Source organism: Lissotriton vulgaris, chromosome 6, assembly GCF_964263255.1.
Source record: "Lissotriton vulgaris chromosome 6, aLisVul1.2, whole genome shotgun sequence".
Classification (NCBI taxonomy): Eukaryota; Metazoa; Chordata; class Amphibia; order Caudata; family Salamandridae; genus Lissotriton; species Lissotriton vulgaris.
Window position 1 is genome coordinate 502,783,494 of NC_141694.1, and position 27,254 is coordinate 502,810,747.

The window sequence follows — 27,254 nt, forward strand, 5'->3', positions numbered from 1 at the left end:
CATATTTGGGAATTAAGATTTCTTTGCCTATAGAGAAAATACCGGAACTTAATATAAACCCCGTGATAGCGCAAATCAATACTATGTTACAGCGTTTAGATCACTTACACCTATCATTGTATGGCAGACTTAATATCTGAAAAATGCTGATCCTTCCAAAAGTGTTGTATATGTACCGTACTATACCGTTAGAATTTCACTCTCTCTCTTTTAAAAATTTAGAAAGGACTACCTCCCGGTTTTTGTGGGGCTATAAACGCCATTGTAAAGCCCTCAAGAAAATGATACTTAGTAATGAGTGTGGGGGTTGGAATGTCCCTTACTTCTTATTTTACTATTTTGTGGCTACACTACAATTTATTAGCCCTCTTATAATGGGAGATAGAGTAAATATACCCATTTGTCAAACGCCAATGAAATTTGAAATGATTATTGGCGAGAAAGTGAAAGGCAGTTTTCTTAAGGTTGTTGAGCCTAGTTACCATAAAAAAACAAAGTATTAGACATTGAAGGCAGCTTTCGGAGCCTGGCAAAAAGTTCGAAAGCATTTAGGCCTATCCAAATTAAATTTTTATACCCCCATAGCTTCGTTTGGTCTTTTGCCAGCTATTTTCTGTGAATTAACGACTTATAGGTGGGAGCAGAAAGGACTACGATATTTGGGTGATTTATTGTTTAATGGCCAAATTGCTTCATTTCAGGAACTAGAGAACAACTTCTCTTTGACAAGAAATGATTTTTTTAAATGTCTTCAACTTGGAAGTTTTTTACAGAGTTATCTATCCACCACCTCAGTTAGAATGCTGAAAATTCCTTTATTAGAACTTTCGCAGAAAAAACCTTGTATATGATCTCTTTACTTAAGTTTGATTCAAGAATGTGGTGATGATCTGGAACAATGCCAGTCGAAATGGGCTAATAAATTAGGCATCCCTGATATTGATGTTTTGCTTTCTATTAAATGTGTTTCAGATTGTTTGATTACAGGGATGATGAAATCTCAGCATTTTATGTGTATACATAACCTTTATTATACTCCAAGTAAGGTTGCTAAGTGGAGTACGACCACTGGAACGAATTGCAGTTGCTGTGGTTTATTTGCAGCTGATGATTTGCACATGTTTTTTTTCTTGCCCCAAACTTAGGGCGTTTTTTCAACAAATTGAAAGCTTTCTTTCTGTCGTTCTTAAATGTGATATTACGGTAACCATGGATATGGTGTTATTGCGTATTGAGCATACTCCTTCTAGATTAAAGCCAGTATCTTACTTCTTATTTATATGTATGGCGGTGGCCAGGGCCTGTATTACCAGGGAATGGATTAACCCAGATCCTCCTTCATTCTTTACTGGGCTTGAAAAATTATTGTTTATGTATAATATCGAGTCCGCAATCTATAACTTAAAAGGGATTAAAAGAAGAGCTTTGGGGGAGAAAATTTGGGCACCTATTGCTGAATGGATTTAATCATATTGCTTGAATTGCATAAGTTTTGTATATTGTATGTATTTAAGGTGGACTTCTTTTTATTTTTGTATTGCTGTATTTCCTTGCAAGACAACAATAAAACCGTAAAAAGAAAAAAAAAAGGAAAGCAACGCCAAGGTATACTAGACCTGCACTCATTTGCTGTTGGCTAGAAAGTGCATCTTGGACCCAGTCATTTAGGCCTGAAGACCGACTTTGATATGGCCCATTGTTTAATGTTTGCTGTGTTTATTAGGTCGAGCCTATACAGCGCTTGCCTTGTAGGCGATCTGTTGTCTGTACTTTGTGGGGTCCCACTCCTACCATGCTTTGGATTGGCTTGTGTGTATGTCAGTGTACTAGACAGCACTTAGAAGTGCACGGACCACATGTTTGATAGACCTAGAAGATGGAGGAAATTTCACCCAAGCAGGTGGAATGTCAGAAATTCGAAGGTATTAGCACGGCAGATGTGCACTGGGACTCATTCAGTCCCTGCTATTTCCGTTCTCACTACGCAGGTTTCATGACTTTCCAGAACTTTTCTGTAGCATTAGTAAGGATCTTAGGCTTGTGTGTTGGTTGCTCCATAGACTGGATCCAAGGCATTCAAGGTTCTTTCTCTTTTTTAGGTCGAGGACCTAAAGGCTGCGCTTGCGCAGTCTCCGGTCGGAGAATTAATGTTTTTTAGACGGGGCTTGGACCCGCCTCTCTCCTTCATCTCTCCTCCATTGGCTGGCTCCCTAAACGGAGGCCAGCCATTGGAGGAGAGGGGCGTCACTCCAATCGAGCCCCGTCTCTTTCGGATTCGGGCGTGTTTTTGGCGTTCTTTCCGTCTGGTCTTGTGCCTACACGGTCGCTCCCCATGTCTCCTGACTCCGCTCAGAGTGAATTTTCCTCGAAGCGCTTCCCGCTCTCCACTCCTGCAACTCCAGAAGCGCTTTGCCCTGTGACCAGCGCTTGGTATCGTAACGTGCTGCATTTGCTTATTTTTCTCAATTTGTAAGCTGATATCTGCGCGTTTGACCGTAGCGCCGCACCTTAGGATTGATTGGCGACTGCTTTAAGGCATTAGATCAGCCTGCTGCTTTGCTTGTTATTGTTTACTCGCCTTTATTTACATCGCCTCAGTTTCGGTTTTGTATCCCGACCACCATCTTGCCATTACGTTTCCCTTGGCCCGCCTACCCTCCCCGCTACCGCCTCCCAGCTGCCCCTCCCACGCTCCGCCCCCTCCACTATCCATTTATGACCAATGTTCCAACGCGCAGCGTTCACGCGCAGCGATCGCGCCCCAGTCGTGCCGAAGGTATGCCAAAGGTAAGCCCGTCTACGCCCGTCCGCGCCTGGACCGCGCCCAGCGCCAGACCCCCTGGTTCCCGTAATGCCCAGCCCTCTCGCATCACTTACGATGCCGCCACCCTCCTAGCCCTTAACCCCGGCCGACTCTCCAACTGCGCCCAAGCCGCCCCTGGCCACACTCATGGACCCTTCTCTTGCTCTACCTGCAAGTTCGACGGCACCAAGACCAACTCCTCATCCATGAACACCAAACAGAGCTCCGACACTAACCACCTAAAATGCATCCTGCTCAACACCCGATCGGTCCACAGGCACGCCATCGATCTCTGGAATTTACTAGACACCATTTCTCCCGACGTCGCCTTCCTAACAGAAACATGGATGAATGCCTCATCAGCTCCAGACATCACCATCGCCATCCCGGAAGGATACAAGATCATCCGTAAGGACCGCATCGACCAAACAGGAGGAGGCATCGCCATCGTCCATAAGAACTCCATCCACATCTCAACCAGCTCAGACGTCAACCTTACCAGCGCCGAACACCTTCACTTCCAAATCCACATCGACCCCAAGACCACACTCAGAGGCACACTCCTCTACCGACCTCCAGGACCCCGCGCACAATTCAGCGACGTTATCACTGACTTTATCACCCCACACGCCCTCCCCTCCGAGGAATACATTTTGCTGGGAGACCTCAACTTTCATCTGGATAAGAGCAATGACAGCAACACCACCTCCCTCCTGGACAATCTCGCCATCCTTGGACTCAAACAACTTGTCACTACGCCCGCCCACCCACATCGCAGGTCACACACTCGACCCTATCTTCACCTCCAGCAAACATGTCTCCTTCAGTCACACCTCTACTCTCCACTGGACGGATCACAGCTGCGTACACTTTTTCTACAACAAGACCACAACTCACAACCACCCTCAACCTACTCTACGAAGAAACTGGAACAAAATCACTATCGATCAGATCTCCTCATAGCTTCTTCAAAACCCCCCTACCCACTCCTCTAACCCCGACCAAGCAGCCATTAACCTCACCCAATGGCTATCCAACAGCGCCGACATCCTAGCACCACTGAAAAAACGTCAAATCAAACTAGGCAGCAAAAACGCCTCCTGGTTCAATGATGATCTTAAGAAATCGAAGAACCTCTGTCACTTCCTCGAGAAGGCCTGGAAAAAAGACCCAAACACCAGCACTAAGTACGCCTTCAAAAACGCCATTCGCATACACCACCAACTAATTCGATCTGCCAAGAAAACCGCATTCAAAGACCGACTAGACAACAACGCCCACAACAGCAAGGAATTATTCAACATTGTCAAAGAATTTACCAACCCCTCAGCCAACTCCAACGACATCACCCCCTCTCAAGCCCTCTGCGACTCCCTAGCTTCTTTCTTCCATAACAAAATCGCAGACATCCACAACAGCTTCGACAACCATCCCGGAGACCAACCCACCCAACCTTCTGCAGGACCTTCATCCCCCTTGAACATCCTTAATGACTGGAACCCAATCTCCACTGAGGACACCATCCGCCTGATGAACTCCATCCACTCAGGATCCCCCACAGACCCCTGCCCTCACCACATCTTCAACAAAGCAGACTCCATCATAGCACCACACCTCCGAGACGTCATCAACTGCTCCCTCAACACCGCCACCTTCCCGGATAGCTGGAAACACGCCGAACTCAGCGCCCTCCTGAAAAAACCCACAGCTGACCCCACCGAACTCAAAAACTACCGCCCCATCTCACTCCTCCCATTCCCGGCCAAAGTCATCGAAAAAGCCGTCAACAACCAGCTCGCCGCCTTCCTCGAAACCAACAAATCCCTCGACTCCTCACAGTCCAGCTTCCGAGCCAAACACAGCACGGAAACCGCCCTAATCGCAGCAACAGACGACATCCGAACTCTACTGGACAATGGAGACACAGTCGCCCTCATCCTCCTCGACCTCTCCGCGGCCTTCGACACAGTCTGCCATAGCACCCTTCTACAGCGCCTCAGTAACATCGGAATCCAAGGAAAAGCACTGGAATGGATCACCTCGTTCCTCACCGGAAGAACCCAGAGAGTCCGCCTCCCACCATTCAACTCAGAGGCCACTGAAGTCATCTGCGGCGTACCCCAAGGGTCCTCACTCAGTCCTACCCTCTTCAACGTATACATGAGCCCCCTCGCGGCCATCGCTCGCCAACACAACCTCAACATCATCTCCTACACGGTTGACACTCAACTGATCCTATCACTCACCAAAGACCCTGACACCGCCAAAAGCAACCTACATGAAGGAATGAAAGAAGTAGCCGAGTGGATGAAGCACAGCCGTCTGAAACTGAACTCAGACAAAACAGAAGTCCTTATCTTAGGTACCTCCCCCTTCGCATGGGACGACTCTTGGTGGCCAGAGGCCCTTGGAAAGGCACCCATCCCGACGGACCACGCACGGAACCTGGGCGTCATTCTGGACTCCTCACTCTCTATGAACAGACAAGTCAACGCCGTTTCATCATCTTGCTTCAACATTCTTCGCATGCTCAAAAAAACATTTCGCTGGATCCCCACCGACACCAGAAAAACGGTCACCCATGCTCTGGTTACAAGCCGCCTGGACTACGGAAACACCCTATACGCCGGTATCACCGCAAAACTCCAGAAAAAAGTCCAATGCATCCAGAATGCATCAGCTAGACTCATACTAGACATCCCGCGTAAAGACCACATCTCTAGCCACCTGAAAAACCTCCACAGGCTCCCCGTCAATAAGAGGATTACTTTTCGCCTCCTAACCCACGCACACAAAGCACTCTACGAACTTGGACCCGAATGCCTCAACACACGAATTTCCTTCTACACCCCCTCCCGCCAGCAACGATCCTCCAACCAAGCCTTTGCTACAGTACCCCGCATCAATAAAACCACCATGGGAGGTAGATCCTTCTCCTACCTCGCAGCTAAAACCTGAACTCACTCCCCACTCACCTTCGTCTCACTCAGAACCACCTAGCATTCAGAAAGCAACTTAAAACTTGGATATTCGACAAGCAACTCCCCACCCTTCCTCAAGCGCCTTGAGACCCTCCGGGTATGTAGTGCGCTATATAAATCCTTGACTTGACTTGACTTGACGTCATCCGTCACTCAGAAGCCAAAAACACGCCCCTGAATGCGAAAATGACGTGTGTTTCTTCGAGGCATTTCCGCCTCGCCTCGGAGAAACATGGTCGCCGTGCTCCCCCTCCCTCCCTCCAGCCACTCGCTATTTCAGCCCAGGCTGTTTTTCGGGGATCCTTGAGGTCACGCGGGCTCAGTGCAGTTTCCGGAGCAGGGGTAATATATAGGCGGCATGTCTTTGTAAAAGTGCGTCTCTTGAGAGCTCTTTTAACTCCTGTATGCCCCTGCCTTTCTTTTCTTAGGCGCTCACCTGTGGCATACACTGCCGTGCTGTGTTCAAGTGTCTAGAGGTTAGCGCTAATAAGAACAGTGCTGCCTCCCTTCGGAGAGGGAGTTCGCGTCGCATGTCCCACCTCTGCCTCCCCCACACTCTACAATTGTGTTCCGGTGGTAGAACAAGCACTATGACGCAATGCACAGGAACGGGGATGCCGAGTGCAATGGTACTGGGGACCGGGTCAGTGAGTCCTTTTACCGTCAGTGAATTTACAAGCGTGGGTAACCTTTCTGCTTATGTGTATCATTCGTAGCAAGGGTCACAAACCCTTGGATGTTAAAAAGGTGCCAAGATTCTGGCGGAAGCCAAGGCATTCCGAACGCGTTTATGGCCGGGCGATAGGCGCGTCTGGCAGCGTCAGTCACTTTAATTTACTTAGGGAAACTGCGTTTTTCTTTTAAACATGAGCGCTGCTGGTCCATTCCATTTTTTCATGATTTTGACAGTGGAATCCATGCACGGGCCAGAATACAGAATGAGGGTGTAATATATGCCCCTCCGGTCATGCAGAAATTCAGAGGCAGGCTCAGGGACGACCATACTCCCAAGAGGCATACTGACTGCACAACATTAGAAGTGGGGCAGCATGCATAAAGGGTAGATGCGGTTTTCACTTTGCCTCCACAGGGCTGCGATATATCGACCAGATATGTCGCAGGACACATGATTTAGATAGACCGCAGGCAGCTTACTGAGGAGCAGGACTTTCAAAATGTACAGGAGGCACTCGGGCCTCACCTCCCTCCTCTCCCCCCACAGTTGTCACGTGTGGACTGCTGCAAATGTCGCCTGCAGTTTCGCAACCCCCCCTGTGCTCCTTCCCGTCACGCCATTTGTCCACTCTGGTCAGGGACAGCATTCAGCAACCAGGGGAGAGGGCTATAGGTAAATGGAGGCCACGTACACCGGGACAGCATGCACAGGCTAGGTCCCGACCTTGCAGTGCACAGTGCGCGATCCCGAGTGCAATGGTACTGGGGACAGGGTCAGTGAGTGCTTTTACCATCAGTGAATTTACAGGCGTGGGTAACCTTTCTGCTTATGTGTATCATTCGTGGCTAGGGGCACAAACACTTGGATGTTAAAAAGGTGCCAAGATTCTGGCGGAAGCCAAGGCATTCCGAACGCGTTTATGGCCAGGCGATTGGCGCATCTGGCAGCGTCAGTCACTTTAATTTACTTAGGGAAACTGCGTTTTTCTTTTAAAAATGAGCGCTGCTGGTCCATTCCATATTTTAATGATTTTGACAATGGAATCCGTGCACGGGCTAGAATACAGAAGCGCCCATGAGGCACTTCCATATAGAAGATGGGACCAAATATCCTTGTGCAACTCCATCTGCAGTACACCATGTGCAGACGCACATTTACCACTAATGCGTTTCAAAGGAGGCCCCCTCCTCTAATCTGTATGAGGGTGTAATATATGCCCCTCGGGTCATGCAGGAATTCAGAGTCAGGCTCGGGGACGATCAAACTCCCAATAGGCATACTGACTGTAACACATTAGAAGTGGGGCAGCATGCATAAAGGGTAGATGCGGTTTTCACTTTGCCTCAACAGGGCTGCGACATATCGACCAGATATGTCGCAGGACACAAGAAATTTAGATAGACCGCAGGCAGCCTACTGAGGAGCAGGACCTTCAAAATGCACAGGAGGCACCCGGGCCTCACCTCCCCCCTCTCCTCCCACAGTTGTCACGTGTGGACTGCTGCAAATGTCGCCTGCAGTTTCGCAACCCCCCTTTGCTCCTTTCCGTCACGCCGTTTGGCCACTCTGGTCGGGGACAGCATTCAGCAACCAGGGGAGAGGGCTATGGTTAAATGGAGGCCACGTACACCGGGACAGCATGCACAGGCTAGGCCCCGACCTTGCAGTGCACAGTGCGCGTTGGGGCCGGTTATGCAAAGTGTCGAGAGACAGAGGAGCACAATGCTAAAAAAGGCGTTCGGTGTGCATTTTAAAGGTGTTACCATACCAGCCTCGGGGCCAGGAGCGCACCCTTCCACATCACGCTGGAGGCCGGGCGCATTCGCCCTAGGCTGGGGTGTTTGGGAATACTGGCCTAGCAACATTTCGGGGCCGGCCAAGGAGTTAGCTGGGACATGTTTGTTTACCAGAAGTTTAATTAACTCAATTTAATGCCCCAGAGTGAGCATGGGATCACGTCGGAAGGTTACTCAGTACAAGGTCCTGGAGTTATCAAACATTCACTCTTCTTTTGGGTAGTAAACAGGCGTCTTTTGCTAGCTAGCAGAGACAGCGTGCGTCTTAATAGGATCAGAGGCCAGCTGGCAGTGGGTTGTTTCACATTTCTGGTAATAGTTAGAAGGGTCTGGCGGCGGTTGATTGATATTCCGGCATGCGCTCAGGTTGAGGTACAACTCCGTGAGTTCTGCTTTTCCCCCCCTGCTGCTGCTATACTTATGGGGCAGTGTATGTGAGGTCGCCAAGAAACATAGAGCCCTGTCAACACAAATGGTAAACTCACATTGACACGGAGCAGCCTATCCTGTTAAGGCAGCTGGCAGGCAGGCTGCAGGCCAGCCTGTCAATATTGGGTGTAACAGCATCAGGCGAGCCTCCTTGATAATTGAAATGGAATGTGGTTTTAAACGGCGGACGGCTTGACTGGAAGGCGTCATGCAGTGCTGGTCCTAGGCCTTCTGAGGCCCTGGGCAAAAGGGAAGATGTGAGGCCCCTCTAAGTGACATCACAGAAAGTGACTTCGCAAATTAATTGGTGAGAATGTACGGCAAATCACCAACATACTCAAGCATCACGTAGCACACACTGTCATCTTTTTCCTCACACACCTAAAGCTACAAGCAAAGAGGTGTATTTATGACATTAGTGGCCTTGAGACACGTGCTTAGTACTCATCATGTTCCACAGTCAACTCTTACTCTACTTCATCTGCAAAGGATACACCATTCAAAACATCCAGTTGGTATATCATGCTAATCTATACATCATGCCCTACTCTACATACTTCTGGGGTTTAGGACATGAGACAACCAACCATCCTGGGCAACAGTCAGATTTAGACCATACACGTTGCAGCATCGATTAGGCCACTTAGGAGCTGACAGTGATATTTCATTTGCCAAAACAAAACCAGCCTATATAGTCTGATTTACAAAGGATATTCACAGAACAGCTGGGCCACTGAATCCTACAGTGTCTACTTAGCACAGCACACTCTGAACATTGTCATGTGGGAATTGAGATTTCTGTACCAGCACTCAGTCATAAAACAGAGAAACATAAATACCAATGCAGTGACCTCTTTTCCCATGCAGCAAAAATAGCCTACAAAAAAACTAATATCCTGTATTATGTAATTTTCTGTAATAATGTACAGCTCCTTTCAGAAAAGCTTCCCCTTGCATTAATGAAAAAGAAATACATTTTGAAGAACAGATTGCTGGTTCCCGCTGCAAACATGTCAGTGTAGTGTAGCTGAAAATCCAAAATAATCCGAAACAGTGCCTTAAAGGCCTCTAAAGTATATAACACAGACAAGCAAATAAAGCCTAATTTCTCCCGGTAGTGCTGGCGATGCCAGTTAGCATTTGTTGAAAGACATGGATAAACTTCAACTAGAATTAAAGACAAAGGCTCGTTGGCAGAAAAAAATGCATAAACTGGCACTGAATTTAAAGACACCGACAAGAGGGCAGCAAGACACTTTACTCAACCACGAAAGTTTCCAGTTTAGTATTCCAGTAGCCTTAAAGATGAAGTAGTGTCAAAACCTGCCATTTGTGGTGATTAACCCATTTTCTTATGAAGCACGGTGTAGTGGCAAATAGTGCTTACAGGTGTGCAGAATATAAAATTAAAAAGCTGAAATAAAAGACAATATTTATAAACACATGGTGCTCAGATGCACCCAGTATGGTAGGGAAAGGGCTATTTGCACTCTACATAAAACACTACTAACAAGCATTCACTTGCAGAAGATGCATCATGCATCCTAGGGGAATATATAAATGTGCGTGTGAATTATGAAACTATCAGCCACTTCCTTCCCATCAAACAAAAAATGATTGATATCGTTAGATAAAAAACGAAAGTACAATCAACAGCTGCAATCTTTCCAATTTCTTTTTTGAGCTTCAGCTTACCTGATATTGAGTCAACGCAGGTCAAAATTAGGTCCCCTCGCTCCTAAAACATGCCCACCACGCTGCCCTAAATCTAATGTGTAATGTGTGCTGTTTCCAAGGTGGTTCTGCATATTTATATAGCTAAATGAATAATTAAAACAGACCCTCCCACTGAACACCTGTGTCCCAAAAGCATTCCACTCCAGAGCACCATCACAATATTTGATATTCTGCTCAGCTCCATTTTGAAGTACAGCATGGCTCATAAATACCAGTTTATTTCTCAGCTGTGCATCGTAGTTGATTGAGAAGACAACAGCCTCCTTGGCTATCAGAGCTGAGTATGATAATTCACAAAACCACAGCAGAGTTTGCCCGGCAGAGCAGAGTGCGAGTCTCAAACTAAAATCCAGGGGACATTTGGCAAAGAGTCTCGGGTGGGGGTTGGTGGAGGGCGATATGGGCAGATGGGAGGGTCAAAGGAAAGGACATTGAGGGGGACAACCCCCCTCTAGGTCAGTGCAACACTTTTTTACCGTCCTGGATGTTTTTTGTGTGATAGCCTTATGCATTATGTATTGTAGTACTAGTTTCGTTTTGTTACCAATACACTATTAAGGCTAACACACCTAAAATCAATGGCCAGGGCTGGAGGCAGTGACCGTAACGAGTGACAGTGCCCCTATCGAGTGAGGGAGTTACCCTATCTTAGAGTCACCAAATTGGTATTATATCTTGACTTTGAACGCTGGTATTTGGTGATGATGGTGGATTGGCACCCCAGGAGTTGAGTCAAATGTGTGGGGTGACTCTGAAGTGGCTGAACTCATGCACCTCAGTATCTGAAGGTAAACACCTTTGCCCAAAATATGACATTCACGACCAGGCTGTGATTAGAACAAGCAAGCAATACTATTCAGATCAGATGTATTCATGTGGTTTACGTTGAAGTGAAGAAATAGTCCCTTTTGTATACTTTGGTGAGCCATGCTTACCATCGGGAGTGATATAGAGAAGTGATCTATGCTACACATGTGATTTTGTAGTGTGAACGAGTTTTTGCTGCTGGCGAAGTGTTGTGAAGATTCCCATTTTCACCTTTCATGAATCCTGGTAGATTACCCAGTTTACTCTCACCTGTGCAACTGTTTTCTATGTGTGTTACCACGAAGTGAGACGATTTTCACTGGAACTGAACCAGCTAAAATGGTTAAATGTGTGTGGCCTTTTTACTCTGCAAGTTTACTTTTCCAGAGCTTTCCTAAGTGGTATTGTGCAAGAGAAGAAGAACACTGAACACGACTTTATATCCTCATAGAACTTCCACGTCAAAGACTTTGGAGTTTTAGGGGGTGGGCAGAAGGCCCTACCCCTGGGATTTTTGGGTGGGTGGTAGGCTTTGCGGGCAAGTGGCAGCCCTGATTGGTTGGGGGGCTCTTGGTTTTGACTACCTAACTACCTGTCAATGGTTTTGAGTAGTTAGAGCCAAAATAACGGCCATCGGGTGCCATTTTAGTTTTACAGGCACCTTCGGCTGACAGAGATAGTAAGAAATAAGTTTTTTCAAGATATTTAGGTTTCCTGTTTTGCCACGTCTTTGCTCATAAATGAAGAGGTCCACCAAGCACTGATAATTTTGAAATGTGCTGACGGTGTCTTGTCTGAAACTGAAACATTTTAGTATAATATAATATATACGTTTGAAGCAGGTGACGAAGGTCTCTTACCTTAACGTACAGAACTCAACAACGCGACGACCGACTCCTGCCTGCAGCATTCCTACCCACGTGGCCCGCCCGATCCGAGTAGTGACTGACTGCTGCCTCACGTATGGCATGTACGCATGCTGAGTGCAGCACACTGAGTGGGGGCTGGCCATAAAATCATGTCCAGGGCCGTCATTGGTAGCGCTTTCGCGCACTACCAGATTGACGGCCCTGAGACCCACTGTCACCCGTATCATGGCAAGGCCGGCGTCACATCATCACCACTAAGGCATCACCACCACCACCACCAAGCTAGGTGGTGGGGTGCGTGCAGGCGTCACGATCAGGTTTGCGTGCGTGCGCAGACAGTGTTCAGTTCCTGCCTTACTTACTATTACTTACTGCCTGCGGCCCGGCCCGGCCCCTGCGCGAGCGTTGTGCGCACTGCGCAGGTTTTTCCCCATGATTATCAGTTTTATTCCCGCAACTGCAGGGCCGGCGGTGGGGCCCCCCGGAGCGCGAGGCCCTGGGCAGCTGCCCATACCGCCCATGGCTAGGACCGGCCCTGGCGTCATGTGTCAATGTGCTGCAAGGGAAAGTTTCCAATTTACTCACAAGCTACAGTTGCTGCTTATTACCATATGCAACCAACTTTGTGACAAAGCCACAACCCAGGGTCAGGGAATGAGTCTCTACATTAGTCTTGGATGCAGTGACACTCCAACCTCATTGTGCGTGCGGCGCCTCGAGGTGCTTCGTATTTACTGCATGTGAGTCGTGGAAAGCGTTGGAGGGCGACGGTAAACATTCCTAAACAAACGGTAGGGATACACTGCATTTGGAAAGGAAGCCATGCTGTGGAAACAGGGGGCAGGAAGGCGTGAGAGATGTGCTAAAAAATAACTTATGTGTGTAAATTATGCATTCGGATGTTCCAGCAGAACAGCCACTGATAGGCAGGGGTCTGCATAAGGGCCTGCCCATCTTACTTTTTCCTCCTGTGTAGATAGCTTTTTTCGTAGGTGGCACTATGTGTGGGTGGCTCTGTCTGTGTGAGGGTGGCTCTGTGTAGATGGCTCTGTGTGTGTGGGTGGCTCTATGTGAATGGCTCTGTGTGGGTGGCTCTGTATGTGTATGTGTGTGGCTCGGTGTGGGTGTAAATGCAATAGGTCATGCATATGCGAGCGATTAAGCTATTGGCATTGTAAATGACAATGCCATTTTTTTAATGATTAAACTATTGGTAGTGTAAATGACAATGTCATTTATTTATGATTTAAAAAAAAAAAAAGGTCATGAGCAATGCCAATAGCTCTACCTTTAATAATGCAGAGACCATTGCATTGTAAATGCTTGTTCTGTTTTGTCGTGCAGTGGCCGTTGATTCGTGCATTTGAGGTTTCAGGATGGCATGCTATGAATGGCCAGAATGTGAAGATAGGAGAGCCTCCATCACACAAGGCACTGTGCATGTAGTACATTATTTTGAACTGGGTCTTGTGATATACCTGGAATGAGTAGTGTCTTCGAGGCAATGGGAACATTATCCCATATCTTTACATTTGGGGCAGAGTATGCAGTTACTTGCAGATGCGTGCGCATGTAAACAAACATTTGCAATGCAGTAAGTCTCACATTTGTGAGAGTTTAAGCGATTAGCATTGTAAATGACAATGACTGTAATATATGTTTTAAAAACCAAAACATAAATGATAATTTACAATGCCAATAGTTCAAGCTCGCGTAAATGTGAGACCTATTGCATTGCAAATGCTTGTTTTAATTTGAGACTCATGCTCCACCTCACTATTTCGTATTTTTTTTATTATTTAATCATTTTCAAGAAATTAGTTTTGGAATTTCACTTTTGCAATTACATAACTTTAATGTTGTTTTGTTGTTGATGAAATATTACATGTACGTTCACTATGAGAGAGGCCTGTTGCTTTAAGTGAGAACTACTAAGGGTGAGCCCAGAACTCCTCATTGAAAGATTTATTACAATAAAGCTCTATATTATGAACTGTGGGAGATTGTACACTGCTCTCCAATTTAATCCCTAAAATCACAATACTTAATGGCGAAATGTTCTCTACTTATTTACAGTGGCAACTGGAGGTGCAGCACCTTTAGATGATAAAGAGCTTTTTAACAGAAAAGGAACAATATTGAGGTCATTCAAATCAGGTTCTAGTACAGCTTTTTTGTGTATCAAGACAGGCAATGGTTAGATGAAATTCAGTTAAGAACACATTGACTTTTAAAATTACTTCTTATTCTTTTTCTTGCACATCTGTGTTTACATGCATCGTGTGGTAAACTGAGGTCATTATGAAACCTGATCTTTAGTGACAAGAGTACGAACCAGGTAAGAGTGTGAAAACAAAAAGACAAGTGACAACAATTTCGTATACATGGCAGATGTAAAATAAAGAAATGGTAAGCTACTTTCCTAAAGTTTTCCAATATATATTATTCCTAAATATATTATCTACAAGTGTGTGCAAAAAGACACATTATGTGTTAATGCTAACATGTAAGGAGAACGAATAATTTAAGGATGGTAAAACAACAAGCCTAAATAATATTTTTTTGTGATGTACACAATACTTAAGGCACTTATTTAAATGACTTTTTCAGGTACAAAGGACAATGGTATGTTCTTACAAATAAGCAAATTGTATGCCACCAGAGTTATTTTGTGATGTAAAGCTGACTGTAATGTGTGGTAATTATCTTTTACTCAGCTATAGGTGTTCAGGTGTTTGCCAAACAGTGGATGAATCCTCTAAACTATCAATCTATGAATGATCACTTAATATGCAAGCACGAGGAGCAGACTTTTAGCTAGCAGCTACATCTAAAAACAAACTTTATAAATGTGTTTTTCAAGAAAGAAAATCACTGCATGCGTTGGATGAACATAACATGGCACCACACAGAAAACTTGAGTGCCCTCAGAGAAGACGCTATGGCAGCAGCTCCTTTGAGGGCACTGAGATCTCCCCATTCAGGTGGAGATCTCTAAACTTGGAAAGACCTTTCTTTGCTAGGGCTGCACCGTACACAACTCTCTAGTCTCTAATATTTGGTTAGGGACCCAGTTAGAGGGGCCTTTTCCTCTACTTTGGGATTTGTGGTGTATGTGCAGCACATAAATGAGCCCATTGATCTTCTACACCTGGGGCCGTATTATACATGTGGTGCATTTTCCTTCATTGCACTGGGTGCATCGTTTAAAAGGTGTGCCCTGCGCAATGAAGGAAAATGTGCCTAATTCTTGTGAATGCGCTGCCCCAGGGCAGCCACAAACTTGTGCTGCTGCCACCAGAGCCTCATTTTGTGGCTCTGGAGCCAGCAGTGTTGGGTGATCTGGGGTATTGAGATATCCCTCATTGGTGGCTCTGAACCTACAGGGGTCCCTCTTTGTTGTACTCTCCGCAGGTGCCTGATTAGCCACTGGCAGGGTAGCCTGAGTGCCGGCTTGCCACTTGGACAGCCCCTCCATCACTACCTGAAGGCCTCTGCACTAGCTTCTTGTGCTGTCCTCCAAGGATAAGCGGGCCATGGAATACATGCCTTCATAGTCACTCCCTGGTGCAGTTATGGGGAGAGACAAATTTCCACCACCGGTGCAGGCACAGATGAAGATCGACTAGTATGTGACCACTGCCATAAGCGGTGCTAGGTCCATAGGCTGTACTTCAGTGTCACAGCAGTATCTTGACACACCAACAGGCCCCTTGGTGTCATGCTTCATCATCGGGGCCTTCGCACCCCTCTACGGGATGCGGCGTGCTACGACTCGCGAATACGCAGGAGCACTTGAAGTGAACTATGTGTGGGGGTGTGTGTTTAATACCAAGATGTGAGTGAGGTGAGGTGAAAAAAGTGAGTGATTTAAAAAATACCTGGCACGTGGGAAGAAAAAAACTTTATTAAATCCCCGGCTGGTATTATTAAAATAAAAGTGCAAGGCGTGGTTTTTAGAAAGATACGTATTAGGGTATCAAACCACTGTGTTAAAAGTCAACATGTTTCGGAGGTCAAAGCCCCCTTCTTCAGGACAAGGGTGAATGCACTTACCCTCCCCTTACTCACATGTAAGATGTAAAAGTGAAAAATAAAAATTACCACAATGTGTAATGTTCCTCACAATGTTATATGTAAGTGAGTGTAGTTGCGCCCAGTTGGCGTAAGAACTTAAAGTTCCCAAATACAGGACTTCATGAGCCTTTAACGTATATTGGGGAATCCTTCCTTTCTAATCAGAAACGGTTACAGCAACAGCTAATGGCCTGCCTTCCCTCAACGCGGCTCCGATGAAGTCACTCATCGGAGCCGCGTTGAGGGAAGGCAGGCGATTAGCTGTTGCTGTAACCGTTTCTGATTAGAAAGGAAGGATTCCCCAATATACGTTAAAGGCTCATGAAGTCCTGTATTTGGGAACTTTAAGTTCTTACGCCAACTGGGCGCAACTACACTCACTTACATATAACATTGTGAGGAACATTACACATTGTGGTAATTTTTATTTTTCACTTTTACATCTTACATGTGAGTAAGGGGAGGGTAAGTGCATTCACCCTTGTCCTGAAGAAGGGGGCTTTGACCTCCGAAACATGTTGACTTTTAACACAGTGGTTTGATACCCTAATACGTATCTTTCTAAAAACCACGCCTTGCACTTTTATTTTAATAATACCAGCCGGGGATTTAATAAAGTTGTTTTCTTCCCACGTGCCAGGTATTTTTTAAATCACTCACTTTTTTCACCTCACCTCACTCACATCTTGGTATTAAACACACACCCCCACACATAGTTCACTTCAAGTGCTCCTGCGTATTCGCGAGTCGTAGCACGCCGCATCCCGTAGAGGGGTGCGAAGGCCCCGATGATGAAGCATGACACCAAGGGGCCTGTTGGTGTGTGAGGGGCATTTAAACAACACTGTGTGTTCCCCATCACTCTAGGGATCACTATCACTTGAGTGGATTCCACTTTGTTTATTTAGATGACTCGGGAGACTGAATCCACTGACTCTCTCTCTCCCCCCTCCTGTTAGAATTTACAGCAGTATCTTGAGCACTTCAACCGTGCTACAATTCTCCAAGTCATCCAAGAATCATGAGATGCGAGGGAGACCAAACTGGGAGAAGTCAAGGTAGACATTTCGCTTCTATGCCAAGACCTTAGAAATGTAACCAGATGCGTCGGGGAGGGCTGGGTGTCCTCAGTGGAGGACCACATGGCCACCCACAAAAAACAGGTCTCCAAACTGCTCTCGATGCTGGCAGCCCTTGAGGAATGCACTGAAGACTCCAAAAACAGATCACATAGAAAAAGCTTTGATTTTTTAGTGTCCCTGAGAACTCGGACTCTTCTGAAGTGGAGCTCATTGTGGAGCTCCGAGTAAAGTTCTGGACACCTGAGGATAGCCTGTCACAGATGTTTGTGTAGGAGAGGGCCCACCAGTCCTTGGCCCAGAGACCCCTGGGGCCCCAACATGCCTATTGACGACATCTAACAGAAACTCCAAGCCCCCAATCTTCGGTAAAGGCTTGTCTCCCCTGTGAAGCTGAAAGTGATCTTTAACCAGAGCAGGCCTGGGAGTGGGCAGCCAAGATGAATGAGACTCCTCTGATGGTACAGACAGGAGTACTTGGGGCAAAGCACCTTGGGAGCTCCCTCTGGCCAACCCAGCAGCCTGTGTGGAGGAAATAAACATGATCCCGCAAATGTTGCACCCACTCGCTCAGCCAGGTTACTCCGGCTTAGGAACAGACCATATAGCTGCTGGTGATGACATCAGAGACGGGAACCCTACAACCACCCTGAAGCCCTCTGACTCATTAGCTGGGAACCCCCATGACTATTCTACGGATCCATGCCATCCATGGTCATTGCTCAGTGGTGAAATGCTCCTCCTTGTGGAGGGCAGTACCCTACTTCAAACACGAGTGGTTGGCTGCAATCCAATAAAGGAGGAGATTCTTATTACATGTTATAGTTGAATGCTGTGTTGTGTTATGCACTGGGGTAGGGCAACAGATACTTCAAGGGTACATGTATGGCAGGGGTTTTTGGGGGGGAGTTATGTTAGTCCAAGTTTGTTTTTCTGTAGGGACAATACATCACAGACACCGCTACCACCTATCCAGTACCTTTGTTCCTACAGGTTCCTACAGCTGGCAGAACCAATGCACTGGTGTGTCCTTAGCGAAGCTGTCCAATGCCAGATCCCATCTACCAGACATGCTATCCCCATGACAGAGGACTAGGTCATGTCCTGGAATGTAAATGGCTTGCAAGATCACACAAAACTTGCAGCAGTCCTTTTTTTATGCCAAACGCTTTAAGCCAGTCGTTCTCATGTTACAGGAGACACACTTGGTGAGGGACCCTTTCCCATCCCTACAGTGGTATGACTATGACATGGTTTACCATTCAGGCTTCACACTAGGGTCCCAAGGTGTTGCCATCCTACTTTGTAGAGGGTTCCCCCTGGCGGTGACCAACAAACATAAAGACCCCCACAGGAGATATGTCCGAATCAAGGGCCCGCTTGAGGGTAAACAATATAAATTCCTAACAGTCTACGTGCTGCTATATATACATACTTACAGTGGGGCGAGAGGTGCCATCCTTCCATTTGTCCTCTCTCAGTGCACTTGTAGCACACACCAAAGAAAAGGAAGAGGAAAATCATAACAGCCTCACTTCAACATGAAAAGCCCTCTATGGTATCAAAACTACCCTCACACACTAAATAGTGTCATGCCTTATCATATGGCGTGCTACAACACTCTGGCACAGACCAACGCAAAACATATCCGTGTAACAACTGGAATCCTCCTAACACAAAAAAGATTTAAAACTGCCTAAGACAGTGCCCACCTAATTTTATTCTGGGCCCCTCTTGGTAGGGTTAAAAGATGTCAGCCGGGGGTATAGCTGGATGATGCAAAGTCATCCAGTGCCCTGGGCACCTCCTTTTTTGCTGACTGGTACAGGTGGTAACTCATTCTGACTGCCCCTGGGTTCTACCCAACCAGGCCTAGGGCTAGTGTATGCTGAAAACAAAAAACAAACTAAGAAAACTGTGAAAACACCTACATACACTAGGGTACACTATGGGTTAGGGTATTCCTATGATTTGCAGGATCTTCCCTATAAGGCTCTAATACATAATAGTGCAGGGGGATTAAAACTACCTTTAAGTCCCTAGTATGTAATAGGGCATGGCATTTTAGAGGCCAGCAGCCCTTTCTGCGCTAGCATGCATGCACCGCTGAGAGCCTGAGGTCAGTTCAAAAGAAGCCCTGTGTTGCAGGACTGCTTTTAAAATTGTGCACATGATCGACTTTATTGTTTGGGGCACTTAACAATTTATCAACTACAATATTTTGGCATATTAGGTACCTCCAGGGTCTCACCTAGATGTCCCAGGGGTGGGCGGTCAGGTACTTATAAAGTGGTGTTATATGCCCTGGGGATAAAGGAATACCACATATCCCTGTAGTAAAGTGGAGGGTCGCCCTGGAATGCGACCCCTTCACTAACACCTAGTGGGAACTCTCCTGACAAGTGAAACTGGCAAGAGAATCAGTGAGCCAAATCTCTCTGAAAGAGGCACGTCAGTGCTGAAGGGGGATGCCCCAACGGGTGCATGAGCACAGAGCTAAATCCAGGATGCTCCTTTATTGGCTGGCCACCAGGGAGATTACCTCCAAGGTAGTCCCCTGAGCCACTGTTACTGAGGACTTGCCCAGGGTCTGCACTCCAGACATTGTACAGGTGTTTGCTAACTACTATCGTGCACTGTGTGTCCACAGGCTCAGACCCTCACAGGAGATGGCCCACCAATTGCTGGCTGAGATATCCCTGCCCTCCATCCTTCAGGCGCTGGCCCAGGACTTGAACCAGTGAATCACGGCGGATGAAATTGAGGCAGAACTATTGGATATACCCTCCGGTAAAACTCCAGGCCCTTATGGCCTCCCTGTTGAGTAGTATCACAAGTTCTGCACCATGGTGGTCCCCCACCTACTGGCCATGTACACTGAAGTGGCGGAGACAGACCCGTTTCCCTCTGAGCTGGAAATGGCCACAATTTTGGTTACTCCCTAAGTGAATCAGGTCCTGGATAGCTGCATTCGTATAGGCCCATCTCAATTAGTAACTCCAAAACTAGACTATTCGGAAAGGTGCTGGCCAACCGGCGATGGCGCACGGTGGATTATCTTGTCCACCCTAACCAGTGTGGTTCTATGCCAGCTCGCAGCACTCGCCATTGCATTCGCAGAGACTAAGTAGTTCTTTCCCATGCCCATCACCTGCTTCACTCTTTTGTCCTGTTCTTAAAAGATTTCAAGAAGACATTTGATACAGTCGGCTGGTCCTTTCATGCATGCTTCTAGAATGCGCAGGACTGGGGGACTTACTTTGGCAAACGTACCAAACATTTGTACTCTCACCCTTGGGCATAGATCCAAATAAAGAGATTGTTTTCCCCACCCTTTCCTATCCACAGAGGTATTCAATAGGGATGCCCTCTCTCCCCTCTTCTCTTTGCCTTGGTTACGGAGCCTCTGCCATGGTTCATGAACTGCGAAAGCCTGGTATAGGGATGGTCCTGAGAACGTGGACTAGAGGAAAGAATTTTACTGTACGTCAATGACATCTTGCTTTTTCTAGACAACCCAAAGTCCTCGGGCCCAGTTAACTGGAGCTCCTGAACATATACAGGGAGACTTCAGGACTCTGGGTCAACAAAGCAGAGTCATTGCTTGTCCCGGTCAAGGGCAATTTCAGTGTTTGCTCCTGGCAATTCGTGATTCGGGTGCGCTGCTTATCCTTCCAATATTTAGGAATCCATGTCTCTCTTCTCCAGGACCTGGCATGGAGTCTTAACTTGATGCCCTTGGTGACATATATGAAAAAGGACTTGCATAACTGGGTGTACCTCCACCTCCTTTAGTGAGTCACCCTCTTTAAGATGATGGTGCGACCAGAATTGTCCCCCTCCCAATTTCACATAAATGATTCAAGACCATCAACTCTGGAATATGTCCCTTCCTCTGACCTTGTTTTCACTCCCGGATTACGTTTGTTAACTGTTGTCATTCCCCGTATGACAGGAGACTGGGAATGGCAGACCTGCACTGCTACTGGCCTGCATCACATGTGGTTGTGCTCAACTGGTGACCTATTGAGCAGAGCTGGCCCTTTTAGGACTTAGTCGAATAATGGCAATTCTATATTGTGCCCCAAGTCACTGGTCCCTTCCGGGGGCCACCGAGTGGTCCTCTTCAATTGGAGGGCAGTGCTCTGACTCACAGGGTGGGACCGCAGTTTGACGGTCATGACTCCCTTTGCACAGGGACATCGCTGCACCATTCAGTGGGCTGGAGGGGTTTGCATAATGGGACCGGACAGGAATCTCCCTATTGTAGGGACATCTGGTCGGAGACTCATATTCATTAATTTCAAGAGATGCAGGAGCAGTATCAACTTTCCCACACTCATTTCCACATGTACCTGCCGCTACAACATGCTCTCTCAGACAACATTCCCTTAGAGGTCACCATTCCTGAGTTCAGCCCCCTTGAGTCCAAGCTGTTGACTGGAAAGTTTGCCAAAGGCGCAATCTCACAAGCATACCACTACCTGGTCATTAATGCTCCCCACAAGCTCCAGCGACTGAGACAGCAATGGGAGGTATCGATGGGGAGCTTGATGATGTAGAGTGAGGGAAGCCAAGATTGCCCCTCCGGAACCTGCTATCTCCACATGCCTCAAATTATTCCAACTTAATTATCTCCACCTTACTAATATTATCCTCCAATGACTCCAACGGGTTGACAGGACTCCCCACACCGACTGCTTTAGATGTTCCTCACCTGATGCAGACTTTTCCACATGGTTTGGTCCTGCCTTGTGCTAGCCCTGTACTGTTAGAATGTGTAATGTTGTTGGTATTGGGCCAGCCACTGGAGCTTTCACCCAGAGTTGCTATGTTGGGACTCCTAGCAGACGTGGGTGTACTGAGGCTGGAGCGTAGATTCCTGGGGGATGCCACGCTGATTGCCAAGAGAGACATTGCCCGGAATGGGACCAGCAAGCACCCCCCTTCACTGGTTTGGTGGAGGACAGGGGCGGTCTGCAGTGCACAAGAGCATCTGAATTATCTTGCATGGGGCTGCTGCGAATGCACAGGAAGATATGGGGCAAGTGGTGGTAATCTCATGGTCTGGGTTCCAATGAATGATCATTGTGCACAAGAGCATCATTGTGCTCTCTTGACAGGGAAACTTGAACTGTACTTTCGCTGTGTTTTCTCTAGTCAAATCAATAAAAACATGGTTATAAAAATAAATAGCATGGCTTCTAATATCTGTTTTTTTAAACAACCTTTAATGGAATGCCTTCTAAAAAAACAAGGGTGCATTCTTGGAAAACCAAACAATCACTCTACATTAGGTCTTCAATAGAACATTGTAGTCAGAAAAACGACATATTGCATAATCAAGCTAAAAAACTGTAAAATAAAGTTTTTGAATGCCGGCCAAGGCAGGACTGTGGAAGCAAAAACAGCCCTGACAAAAATGCTTAAGCCAGTCCAGCTTCCATTGTCTCCTGTGCAATTTCTCTCTTCACATCCTTCCATTCTCTCTTCTTCTCTTCACTCCTTTCTCTTCTTCCTCTCTCATCGCTTCCTCCCTACCTCCCTCCTTGCTCCCTCTTTCTCTCTTGAAGTCTCCCCATGCCCCCTGAAATTAACCTCTTGCCGAGGGGAAAGTGTCAGAGGCACACCGAGAGGCCCTAGGCTTTCAAAATCAGCCTCCAGGAGCTGCAGCTCACCGGTGAAATACCCGATGGAATCAAAGGCCTATCCAGCCCTGAAACAAGCTAGATTGGGCATTTTCTCATAATTAATTACATTCAATGTGAAATACGCTGCCTACCCTCTCCCTCCACAATACTTTAATTAAGAGTTGTCAATCCTAGGATTTGGAGAATTTTCTAAATCACTTCCCGTCTTCTAAATAATTTTCGCAACAGCATATGGGAAATAAATTCCCTTTCAAAGGAGAAAGGAATTATTTGGGAATACGTTTCTTGAATCACTACTCATAATACATGAAACTTTGATCATGTCTTAGAGCTTGGCTGGAGCAAGACACTGGCCTTATATAGACAACTACATGCTCTACATAGGGCGAATGGGACTGCCATAGCTTGGTCATGGGTGTGCTGCATCCACCAAACTCTAAACGTGGTTGAAAATCACCACCTCCATTAACAATTTCTTGCTAAACTATTAATGTGATGTTTTAGAAACAAGTGCCGAGCACTGGTCAAGAGGTTTGGATCACTGCTAAATCTGAATAAAAGCCATATAAAATACATTTACATACTATTAATACAGATGTGATACATCTCAAAGTTAATGGTTATCAGAAAACTCAGGCTTCCATCTAGCCTTCCTGAACCTTTGTTAACTATACCTAATTGGATAGGTGTGTGGATCCTGCCGGGGTATACCTTCATGAATAACTGACAGAAATAGAGAGGTGCAGATGGAGTTCCCTGTTCGATGCCTCTGCCAGCTGTGAAGCCCTGTGGTGTGCTGGTGCTAGCAGCATGTCCTGAACGGTGGATGCCGACGTGCTGCCAGCATGCGTGGAGGAGGAGGGAAGTCCCTTCCTGAAGACTGCCTCGTGCACAGTTAGCAGCCCCCGGATCGGCAAGGTTGTGGTCTAACAGCAGAGCCCTTACTTTTCCGGACCTCCAGGCAATTAATTAACATAGAGCTGACCCTTCCAAAAGCCCTGGAATTCTAATTTGAGAATGTGTTGGTAATTACGTCTTCATGCCACCTAAGGAAGATAAAGTGAAGGGGAGGAAGTGGAAAGTCTCAAACCTAAAACCTATGAAATTGTTTCTAATGGCAGTCAAAAGGTTCCTTATATTAATGAGGGCAGACAGAAAAAGAGACGCCCCAGGAGGAGTCCGTTATGATTGCTGCCACCAGGGAGCTCCAGCATGGTTTAGCAACAGAAGGTGCTATTTATACGTGTTGCAGACATGCTTCTTCAGATTTAATAAACAGATTGGGCAGAGGTAAAAAGGGAATTATGTGAGCTCTACTCCTTTGGGATCTGGATGTTGGCCTGTAAAAATGTTGGAAAGCTTCACGTTGGTGTTTTGTTCGCTTCAAGGTGAACAACAAATGGCGATCTTGCTCACACTCTCAAGGTTTTTTCCAGCTAGCTGTGTGTACTTAATGCCGAGAATAATACTGCGCTAACTTGAGTTTTGAAAACCTACTTGGAAGGGAGCATTGTTGTCTGTTTGTTAAATCAGAGGTTGTGAATATTCAAAAAGATAAACAATCTGAGAAGGTTTTAGATAATACCCAGGATCAATGAACTATAGGAAAAAATAGACCAGCACTTACCATGTAGTTTATCTCCTTCAAATATTCACTGCTTTGAACTGAGATCTCAAATGGAGTGCCAACCTAAAATTCAAATGACATTTTCATCATTAATCTGATAAACTCGAAACTCCTATTTCCATTTAAAGAAGTAGCAATTTTAACTTACCTGCATAGAAGAACTGGATTTCATTATCTGTATGGAAGCAGGTACCATCTGCCAATCAACGCTTCTCCAAAGGGTCTGGGTGAAGTTCTGGTATTGCACCTATCATGAAACAGCGTCGTTGTGAATAACAGGCACTTTTAAAACCCTCAGTTACAAGTTAAGTGCGGTACCAACATAACATTGAGTGTTATCCACCCCACGAAGAGTGCAAGGATGCTAGATTTTTCATACCAATGCAACTCTACCTATGTTAACGCGTACATTTTGTATCCAAAGTTCTTAATGTGTCCCTGCGTTATGGGAGTCTAAACTGTGACTTGAGGCGCCTCATAGTGTGGAGGGTGCGCTGCCATGAGGTAACCTGTAGCTGGAAGGAAAGAGCTGGAAGCCACCAGGTGGCTTCTTTGAGGATGTCAGCCATCTTTTTCCAGCTGGAGAGGGCTCACTTTACATCAGCCTGACAGACTCCATGTGTAAAGGTAACCTCAGGACGTCAGGGGAAATGGGCGAGTCCTAGTAGAAAACGCTGGCATATGAGAAGTGACCTTCACTTAGGGCATCCAGTAGAAGTTAGTTTTAATATCCTAGCTGCCTATTTTGTGTTTAGACAATTAAAACGTGGGCGTAGGTATTCTGTGATCTGAATCAGCAATGACTGCATGCTAGTTATATCCTTCATACCGGCCAGGTATTGGTGATCACCTAGAATGGTGAGAGAGCGGGTGGCACATCAAATAAATTGAGACATTATCCGTATACAAAGAAATTGAGACATTCGTATACAAAGCAATTGAAACATTATTCGTATACAAAGACATTTAGACAGTATTTGCATACAGTTTGCACCTGACATTTGATTTTTTATGGGAAGAACAGAGGGGGTACATAACTTTTCAAAGGTTGTACACTTGAGGTTACAGCTTGTCATCAGTGCTAGGCTTTGGCACTGAGGAGAAGTGTTCAATCCTCTTGAGTGTGAGTGATTGGAATTAGTGTGGGTGTTTCTCAACCTGCATGGTGCTGAGAGATTCTACTGAATGCCTAGTTTGACAACACTCCCTTTGATTCCTCAATTAGCTCAATCTTCACTGCAGTGCAAGGCCAGCGCAGGAGCCTTTACACTTGCCGTGACCAGAGTAATGCATTGCTGTTATCCATAAACACCATATCTGTCAGGAACCCAGAAAATAACTGGGCCCACAAGAGCCAGTGACAAGACTACTTATAAGCAAGGGACTTGTGCAGGTGCCATTCTTACCTTGCCAACTGCATGAGCTCAAGCCGCAGTGTCAACAACCACTGGCAAATAAATCAAGGGTGTTAACTGCCTTACTGGGCAACGTCCTACTGAGCAAGTAACTGTTTAATAAAGCTTGCAACTGCCTCTTCAATCAGACATGGCTTCTGTAGTTCCAAAAGCCATACCCCCTTGAAGTCACTCACTGGAACTCAGCTGATTAAGAAACTGACATAATCAGGTGCAGTTCTAGTATTTTGTTAAGAATCCTAATTGCTCCCACTTGATAAATCATCTACTACCCCACTAATGCAATTACCTACCTCAATTACTAAGCAATGCTCTGCTGCGGTAACCTCAATCAAAACCCCCAGTCAGGCAGGCGGCCACTGCAGAGACCCTTATCCAAGCCCCACTCTCTTGCGCTCCTGAACTACAACTAATAACCCACCCCCAATTGCGTGCTTTAGTTGGTCTGCAATGGTCGGACTGTTACCCCACGCTGCCTCACTAACATCTGGGAAGTCAAAAATATTTGCCCTATTTCTCCCATCCAAGCCATCTGAAATTTTCTGGATTTCCGGCTTTAATGATTTGTAGAGAACATACTCTACAATGAATATCTAATCACTCAAAAAAAGGGCAATAGAATAGCCATTGGTTCTTTGACGTATTTAAGAGTGGAACTGAGATGGTTTTTCAGATTTGCTGAATGAGATGAAGACTCGTGGACTGGAAATGTGACCCGAGTTATAATAGCTTATGATGTGACTTGAGGCAGCTACATCTGGAAATGTACAGATTGGAACATTTTGCTCCCCTGCTTTGAACAGAAATCTAGTTGCCCCATTTTGAAGGAGGTTGGCAGCGTTAAGATATTCTTGAACCTGTTAAATGTTCTAATCGCTATGGCCACATTGCCAACATTTTGTTGGACCAACTTGAAGGCTTGCTAAGAGGAAACGCTACACTCAGGACCTTTATTGCATTATATCACATTTAATGACTTACTAGGTGGTCTATTAATGTTACAGGTAAAGAGGAAAACAAGTGCAAAGTAATATTGCAAGTAATCATCAAAATAATTTATTTGAGCAATCAGCCCATAAATGTCCCTAAGCTTGTACAATATATAAATGTACAATTTGACAATATAAAAAGACACTCTAAAACATATAAATAAAACATTTCACAAGTCATTATTAGGAACGGCTATGAGATATAATTGTTGTTAATCCAATGTATCCCCATATGCTTTGCCAGTTATAAAAATTCATGAATACCCTAAAAGTACAGTAATTAATACAATATAAAAAACCATAAAAGATCAACTATGG

The 27,254-nt window shown here is 46.0% G+C and overlaps 1 protein-coding gene across 1 annotated transcript in view; it reads right to left on the bottom strand.

Annotated features, from left to right (window-relative positions):
• LOC147707494 (CD109 antigen-like) overlaps positions 1-27,254 on the bottom strand; it is a 502,391-nt gene that overhangs the window by 241,779 nt on the left and 233,358 nt on the right. The window contains exons 12-13 of the mRNA XM_086926510.1: positions 24,681-24,779; positions 24,533-24,595 (exon numbers count right to left, since the gene is read on the bottom strand). Coding sequence (XP_086782636.1) covers positions 24,533-24,595; positions 24,681-24,779 — 162 coding nt within the window. The remainder of the gene's footprint in view (positions 1-24,532; positions 24,596-24,680; positions 24,780-27,254) is intronic.